The sequence below is a fragment of the Diadema antillarum genome, unplaced genomic scaffold, assembly GCF_040938485.1.
Source record: "Diadema antillarum isolate AM-2024a unplaced genomic scaffold, OU_Dant_1.0 seq00002066_RagTag, whole genome shotgun sequence".
Taxonomy (NCBI): Eukaryota; Metazoa; Echinodermata; class Echinoidea; order Diadematoida; family Diadematidae; genus Diadema; species Diadema antillarum.
In genome coordinates this window covers 107,399-116,145 of record NW_027272713.1, presented here as the reverse complement: position 1 = coordinate 116,145, position 8,747 = coordinate 107,399, and the positions used below count along the sequence as shown (strand labels likewise).

Genomic DNA, 8,747 nt, shown 5'->3' with positions numbered 1-8,747 from the left:
ACTAACCACAAACTCATGAATATTCAGAGCCTTTTGTATTTGCTCACAGACAGTCTGTGTGAAGGCCATGAAAGATGGGTGAAAACTCAAAGCTGTGTGATTGGCTATGAGTCAGACCTGGATAGCTAAAAGTCATACATATTCATTACACACAGAAGATCTGTGTGAATTAACATTTTTGTCATGAAGAGTAGAAAGGCCCATTCTGGTTGCTGAGCTGGGTGCTCTGTTCACTGATGGCTCCCCAGACTCCTGCCTTGGTTTGCTTCTAAAACCTGCTACAGTTTTCAGCGTCTTTTCTTCGTAAACAACATTTTGGTGACAGACTGTTGTTGTTTATCGGCTAATTATGCCAGAGACTAGATGACTAATCTCGCACATGTTTGCCTCTTTTCTCTCCACGTTTCTACAACAATACAGATGCGATTGTCGTCGGACTTTTCTCACGGCGAAACACCACACATTTGGCACTGAGCACGGATTACAGAGAATTTCACTGCGTTTTCAGCCAATGATATCTACTCCGTTTTTAAGCTGATCTTGTGTAAATTATATCGCAATTTTTTGCCTTTTCTGGAAATGCCGGTCATCTTCAGCATATGCACGATGCAGTTCGCTAGGTAACCAAGACAAAAGCAGAAACAAGGCTCTGTGATGCGAGGGGATCATATATTTCTTCTCCAGATCACAGTGGAATAAGCGATTACTGCTGCAAAAAAGTGTTAATTTGTGACATGCATATGGAAGCTTCAAACCATTTTGTGAAAGCCATGTAACCTTATGGAATACAAATGTGGAGACATCTGAATCATTTGTTGGAAAACATATGGAGTCATCAATGGATTAAGCCAGAGTGAAGTGAGCCTGCTGGAATACTGTGGATTTGATTATTTCGGCATTTGGGAATGAGCGATATGTTCTCATAGCATCGGGAAGGAAAGAAGAGGAACTTTTCTACCAGTTTTCTCATGAAGCCGTTGACCATCCCTGCCTGTCCAACGATGAAGGGGGTGCGGCATGTTGCATGGGCAGCCATGTTTAGGCAAGTTCTGCTCCTGTTGCAGCTAGTGACAGCCACTTTGTGCTCTACCATCACTTTCATTCAGGAGCCCCAGCGCTTCGCAGTCTTGGAAGGCAGGTCAGCAACGATGGCCTGCACTGTCAGCAACCTCCAGCCGTACCATGTGGTGCTGTGGTATCGCAGCGGAATATTGCTCAGCAACGGCACGGTCATCGTCGGTCACCAGCTCGACCCGAGCCGTTACGCCATCATGGTCAATGCAAACTCCGGCCAGTATAACCTGCACATTTCGGCCGTTTCACCTTCGGACGATCACAGCTACCGATGTCAGGTGAACAGTCTCGACCACGGGGAGGTGCAGGAGGTGCTCCGGTCAGAGGCGGCTCGGCTGGAGGTCTACAATCTGCCCGCCAACACATACCCGGAGTGCTTACCGCTCGCCAAGCCAAACTTTACCGAGGGTGAGTCAGCAACGATTGCATGCAAATCTGAGCGCGCTAACCCCCCTGTCACTCTGACCTGGAAGAGGGGCATAAAAACCATTTCCCAAGTGGACTACGACGACACAGAGACGGGATTCCGATCTCTGAGGCACACGTTCGTGGCAGACTCGAGTCTAAATGGGGCCTTCTTTGAGTGCCATTTGAGCAGTGCTGCAGACAGTGACTATGTTCCGCTCTGTTCCCTTGGTCCACTTAATGTCATATACAAACCAAGGGTGGAGCTGGAGAGACAAACTGAACTGGTCTATCCTGATGAGGAGGTTATGTTCCAGTGCAATGCCGAAGCAAACCCACCCGGCCAATACGAGTGGATAATTTCTCCTCAGATACCGGAAGAAAGAACAAGATTTGAAAGCGACAAAAGGCATCTAATAATCACTGCACGCAAAAGTGACAATGGTACTACAATCACATGCAATGTTAGTAATACGGTCGGAAGCACGTCGGCAAGTGTGTTGATGACCGTTCTCCCAGAACGTGTGGAAACAACAGAAAATCCCAGAGTGACCATCTTGACCAGCCCGACAAGCAGGCCAAAGACATCCACAGACATCCCACCCTACCAGCCTGGAATGGGGACGGGAGAAAACGTGACCCTCAACCCTGAAATCCTGGCCATCATCATCGGCATCATCGGTCTCCTCATCCTGATCGTGTTGGTCATCACTCTCGGCTACCTCTGCAGATGTTTCCCTGTCCAGCACAAGGGAACGTACGACGGCAGCGTGTACGGTTCCACATTCGGGCCCAACTACGGCCCCAACGAAAGGCCCATTTGGGACCAAACGAGTATATACTTTGAGCCAAAAGATCATTTAAAAGAGCTGTCCACGTGGCAGAGAACAAATCGGCCGGTGTGGCAGAGAAATGTCAGTGTTCAAGTGCCACACGTCGAGGAGGAGGACCCACCGTACCAGGAGATTGGTCAAGACTGGGACGATGGAACGTACACCATGCAGATTTGACTGATGAGCTAGCAAAGCAAGCTTGGTAAATGACACAATCAACTAAAAAGGGTAAACCTTGACTAGATTATAAAAAAAAAAATGTCTCTGACTTACTACTATCTTGCTGGATGTGAAACATGCAAAACGGTGACCAACCTCCCACTTCAAAAGCTGTTAGCCCACTTACACATAACCTTGAAAAGACAAGACGCGTATGTTTGGATTACTCTGATGTAGATTCCCCAGCACATAGCAAATCAGCTTTACTTGTAGTTATAATGCTGAGCTATCGACTGTTAGCACTTTGAACAAACATTATCAGCTCTGATTTGAAATGAAGGAAATTAACCAGCTTTACCTTTTCAGCATTAATGGATCTCTCTCTTCAACAGACGTTATGGAGATATCTACTGAGCTTTGAAGATTTTTTATGTGGCTGCATGTTAATAGGATCATGCAATCCTTTGATTCACTTATCACACACAATATGAATATTATAAAAGAGACTTTTAAATCTGTATTTGTGTATACTACACTGTATGTAAATACGTAAATGTACAATTCAGACACTTATTTTCAAAGAGAAGTTTGATTTGATCAACTTTTGTACACTTAAATTGAGATTAAATATGGTATCCAGCTTCAAAAAAAAATGATTTGATTATTTGCATTTATATGAAAATCAATATAAATCTTGCCTACATGAGCAAGCACATTTGTCAGGATGTACGTTTCATGCATTATCCTAGCAATAGAAAAGTATTTGCTCACATACTTTCCTGGTCAAAATTAACATTGTCTATTTATCAGACAATACTCTCTATAGTTTAGTGTGTTAATCATCTTCATATTTACTCCTAATTGAGCACTGTTATGTAGAGAACACCTGACATTTGTAGTCATACCATACCTTGTTTAATAGAGAGAGAAAAAAAAATAATCCTACTTGTGCCTATCAGCTTGTGTATCTCAATAATTTATTTTTACAACTAAGGTAGAGTAAACACTTCTTTTTTTAACATTCCATGCTAAATTTGTCATGACCAAATCACTTTATTGTTTACCTCAAGACACACCAGTTATATTTTGATTGCTTACCTTAGGAGTCTCTACAAGTAATTGTTAAACTCTCTATTAACTCTCACATTAGTGTCGTTAATAGAAATTGCAGCAAATTACTTCATTTTGATAATGATTTACCACACCAAAGTCAAAATATCTCAACACACCACTACTTTAAGCTCTTGACATGAATTTGTATTGAACTTGTTATTTTCACTTTGATATCTAAAACAGTGCTATTCAAGTCAAGTTCTCGGGTTTTTTTTTTCTCCCATAAATCCTTGCTCCAGTTTTCAAGCATGGATATTCAATTCATGTCGGTAATAAAGTCGTCACAGAGGCAGGCCATTTTTCAATTCTCCCCCAGTCACTTCATTCACGCATACCTCTTGTTTCCTTATCGGCTGTGATGAAATAATTGTTTAAGAGATTTCCCAGCTTTGACAGTGGTGGACAATCGTGACCAATGTCTTCCTTCACACACACACACACATACTAAAAAAAAAAAAGATATCCAACAGCTCGTCATCGTTGCGTGCAATATTCAGGAGCTCGAGCTTTGGGGATCAGATTACGACAACATCTGCACTATTTGTCATGAAAAATTAATTTCGCTCATCACTTATTAAAGGGATTGTTTCAAGAGAGAGAGAGGGTATCGTTCCCTCGCCATCCGTGTTATTGCAATGAATTCAACAGACATCTACGCAGCGACAACTGTGAAATAAGAGTTGACAAAGACAGGCGTGAGAATCAAAATAATGGTATATTATCACGTTTGTCAGGCAAGACAGCATTGGATCAGGTGTATATACGTTAGCTGATGTATCTTTATAGGTGCAATTGTATATATTTGCAATAAAGCGATGTGGTATATTACGAGAAAGACTTAAAGTGAACTGTACAAGAGACAACAAACATATTATATGCACTTGGGATGTAGCATGATGCTAAGTGTGGAGTGCACTGGATTGAAAAGCGCTGATATTTTATGTTGTCGTTGTATCTTGCAAGAATCATGCCAACTGCAACAAATTGTCTCTTTTCTGTAATGAGAGAACACAGAAACTGTAATTAATCCAATAATACAATAACATGGCAAAAGGATAAAAGTCTACGGGTCTACTGGTCATAAAAAGTTGTTCCTTGTTTTCTCGCTAAAGTCTTGTTTCACAGTCATCTTGGTGTCTCTTTAAGGTCCTTCCTAATGAAAATGATTTCCTGAAAATTGGTACTTATTTAATATGATTCAGTCACGCTCATCCAGGGCTGGTGCTCAAATTAAGCCCAGCTAGGATTTTGATTAAGAGAGAGAGCGTAACTGATCTGGGATGGGTTTTCCACGGGTCGAGTATCGTCTCCCCTACACGCAGCGCTCAATGAAACAGCTGGCGGGGGCATCATCAACGACTTCAGAATGAAATTCGGTTTTGGTCTGGTTAAGTCATACAATTTTTTTCCCCCTCCCTTTACCGTGTTTTGTCAATCTCCCCATCCATGCGGAGTCCTCCCCACTCACTGCCACCTTTCCAATGAAGCTACAGAGTCAGAAGTGCCATTTCTGATTTCCGCGATTTCCAACCAGTATGTGAATGCTGAACGCAGCCGGGGAGGCTTTAATAGGAGCATCATGAAAGACATAGTAAGACAGACATGCAGTAGCTATGCTAACTTCGCATGCCACAGAATGGAACATCAGAAGAGGCAAAAACTTATAAAAGGCAGAGTGAATGACTTTCACATCCCCTGGATATTTAACAGTGCCTTCTTGCAGTGATTACTAGAAGACTCCATGTACATGCCACCCTGTTTAGAAGGTTATTTCCTTTCATAAATTTTCACCTGTGTTACCTTGGTTACCAGTCTTAGTGTCATCTGAGCATGCTATTGGTAGGTGATTCCTTTGCGGTCTTTGCTTTTAAGTAAATTTTATGAAAATGCCTACTGGATGGGTATAGATAGGAAGATTCACGCAAAAGCAAGCGTGAAGACAGTACGTCATTGCACCCTCCTGTGTTTTCGACTGATGGTACGCATACTCTGTATCTTCTCTGACAGTGTTTTGACTTAATCAAATACCATGATCCCATATGCCTGGTGGTTAATCACTCACTGTAATTTTTTCCGGGCTACTGAAATGAATTTGATGGTGAGATGTTCTCTATGAAGCTGTGTATTCAAAGAAAACAAGGCTACATAAAGAAATATCACAAGATCAATGTTTCAAAAGGGCTGGTTCTGAGAACAATTGATTTGTAAATAATTGTATTTACAACTTTAAATACTACAATACACTCAGTCATGCAATTGTAACTATAACCCAAAACAAATTTTACATTTCTGCATTGGCATTTACATCATTTTATTTATGCTTTTTCATTGCTCCTTCAAGGTCTAACAGAATAAAAAAGAAAACTCACAGTATGATAGCATTTTTGTAAACTGAGCTACATTGTAATCTTTGGAAAACAATGGACCATTCAATATGCACTTGGTGGATGTATCATGCCAGATAGAGCAGAACTTGTGCAGGCGAGAAAACAAAAATCTTTGGATGCTCCTATACTGCCAACGATGCTCAGTTCTTGAGTGAGCTATTGGCAATATTTATGTCATCCAAAGAAAGCAGTGAAAAAAGTTGTAAAAGCAAACCTGTATGCCTAATAGTCGCTGTTCTTCGCAAATCGAGAGCTGAAAGACTGACAGCTTTTTTATCTACCTTGTTTGAATTTGTTTGCAACACCAGGTTTATACAGTGAGCCAGTGACAGAGTTTCAAGCATTGTATTGGGCAGGCCTTAAAATCTAAAGGCATGAAAATGAGATATTGTGGATATCATGAGGCACAATGAAGAGTTTCTTCTTGGTTTTGTAATTCTCTCTAATAGTATACATACACAAAGACATGGAAGTTTAGGCTCACTCGAGGCATGAGAAAGGACCATCTGTGACCAAAACACAAAAAGGATTTTGATCAATATAAACCATGTATAGTAACACGAATACTACGCAATGAGCTGTAACTTTGTATGCGTGCACTCTGAAATCACACATGTGTTATCACACTTCAGGGGGTCACAGCTTGTATCGTACCCACAATGCTATTCTACAGGAAGTACGCTAAGATGCAATGACAGGATAATGTGTTTATTACATGATTGTGGTGCAAATAATATCAGCATCAGACCAATATCAGTAATTTGCAATCAGTTCCAGGAAGTTTAACTTTAGTCTTCCGAGAATAAGTTAATCAATATTTCTTTTCTCCTGTTGTTGTTGTTTTGTTTTTTCAGGACTGTCAGATTAATTGATGTATGGCTGGCTATACAGTTTATGTAAAAAAAAAGTGTTAAGTCATCACAAACTCTCACAAGGGACCTGGTTTAATGTATAGATTTCTTTTACACCATTCCTTTCTTTTTGTAATATGTGCCATTACAGGGACAAATGAATGAGTGTATTTGGCCATACTCTGCATTTAGCATGCTTATGGTACATAATTATTTAGAAAAAACAAAGCAAAAATAATCTCAATGTTTTCTGCCGTAACTACATATGTGTGGTCGTTGCAACCGAGATTTTCCCTGAATCTGACATTTACACAGATTGCTACAAGGATTTCACAGATTTCATATTTGTACTGCCACTATAGAAAGAAATGATGCCCACTCTCTTAACAAGATGAAAGTTTGTGACGTATCAATGCTCATATAACTGTTGCCAAGTATACTGCTAAAGATAGAAAGGGTTATTCACACATAGGTCTGAAGAGGGTTAAAGTGTGTGTGGGGGGGGGGAGGAAGTGGGAGGATGTATTTCAAAGACATAGCATACTCAGATGTTGCAGAAGGAAGGATATAAGATATGTTTTCTTTAATAACAGAAGGACTTACGTTACATGAGACATGGATACGTGTACACCACACATCCCTCTTGGTCAGCCTCGGCGATGAGGTATCCTTGGAAAGAGAACGGTCCACCTCCTACAGTTTGCTAGATACAAGGCAAAGATAAGATGATGTTAATGCTGTTGCAAATATCACATTTATTATCATCATATTCACAAATGAAAGTACTCTGAAGTATTTGAACAAAATGAGGGGGCGAGAATTTTCTCCATACATTTGCAAGAAACAAAGAGAGCAATAGATGGTTACCATGACAACAAGACCTTGTGGAAAATTGTATTTCAAGAGCATTCGTTGGTCAAACATCTTGATCGGCTGACAAAAGTTGAATCCTTCCTGGGGCTAATTTTTGCATCACTAGCAACATCGATGAGAAAATCTCACTGATAGAAAATGATAAACGTTTCAAGACAGCTTTACAAGAGCATCTTTGCACAAGGCAATACATTTATGAATTATATTTGATGGAGAATGAAGAAGCAGAATTATAAGAATATCATTCAGAATAGTAACAACTCATCTTCCTTCCTTTTGCCAGTAATAGGATGGAATGGTCTTAATATACAGTAGTAAATGCAATGGCATTATTTGATCTGTTTTTATTGTATTCTTCAAAGTGAACAATTTTGTGGAGATATATCACTTTGTTCTGTTTTTTATATTCAGCTGATGTAACTATTGTCAGTCACATAAATGCCGCTATATTCAGATGCTAAAATTGTTACTAGACTCAGTGTTCAGATGTTGGTAAGTTATTTGTCAAATCACCAAATATGTAATATTATTTTGAATAAATTTCAATGAGATGCAAGATTATACCATGTTTATAAATCAAAGGGTTATTGTGAATTCTCCTGTTGTGCACGTGTGTTGGTTAATGAATGTTTGTTGCGGATTTTGTACATAAACTATCTGTCTGTGTATTTCCGTCACTTATCAAATCCTGTCAATGAATGATATCTGTGTGTGTTGTTTTACATAAAGCATTGTGCTTTTTAGCAATACCCAATGATTACATCTGCAACCATGTAAGAAAGAGCCAATTACTGTAAAAGTGGATATTTTCACGAGAGTAATTTTTCACGCTCAGCTAGGTAAGATAAGTTTCTCATCAAACAGTTCCGCGGAATGAACATTTCAACTACTGAAACATATGACAAGCAAAACTTTTTGGGTGCTTTTATTTTCATGCTAGTTTCTGGTTGTGCAAAATGCATGAAAATTTCAGCACTGCAAAAATTATCACTGTCAGAATTTCCAACAGTCAAAACTATCAAGTGGCACTTATTTGTCATAAAGTTCACGTC

At 39.8% G+C, this 8,747-nt stretch overlaps 1 protein-coding gene across 1 annotated transcript; it reads left to right on the top strand.

The window, feature by feature from the left end:
- The first annotated feature begins 1,062 nt into the window (after positions 1-1,062).
- On the top strand, positions 1,063-8,241 carry LOC139713795 (kin of IRRE-like protein 1). Its single transcript, XM_071625498.1, has one exon. It carries the CDS (start codon positions 1,149-1,151, stop codon positions 2,487-2,489), a length of 1,341 nt encoding a protein of 446 aa, XP_071481599.1. The 5' UTR covers positions 1,063-1,148; the 3' UTR covers positions 2,490-8,241.
- The last annotated feature ends 506 nt before the right edge of the window (positions 8,242-8,747 follow it).

Bases quoted from the DNA above. Each gene is read 5' to 3' on its own strand.
- LOC139713795 (XM_071625498.1), top strand. From the start codon at position 1,149: ATGGCCTGCACTGTCAGCAACCTCCAGCCGTACCATGTGGTGCTGTGG.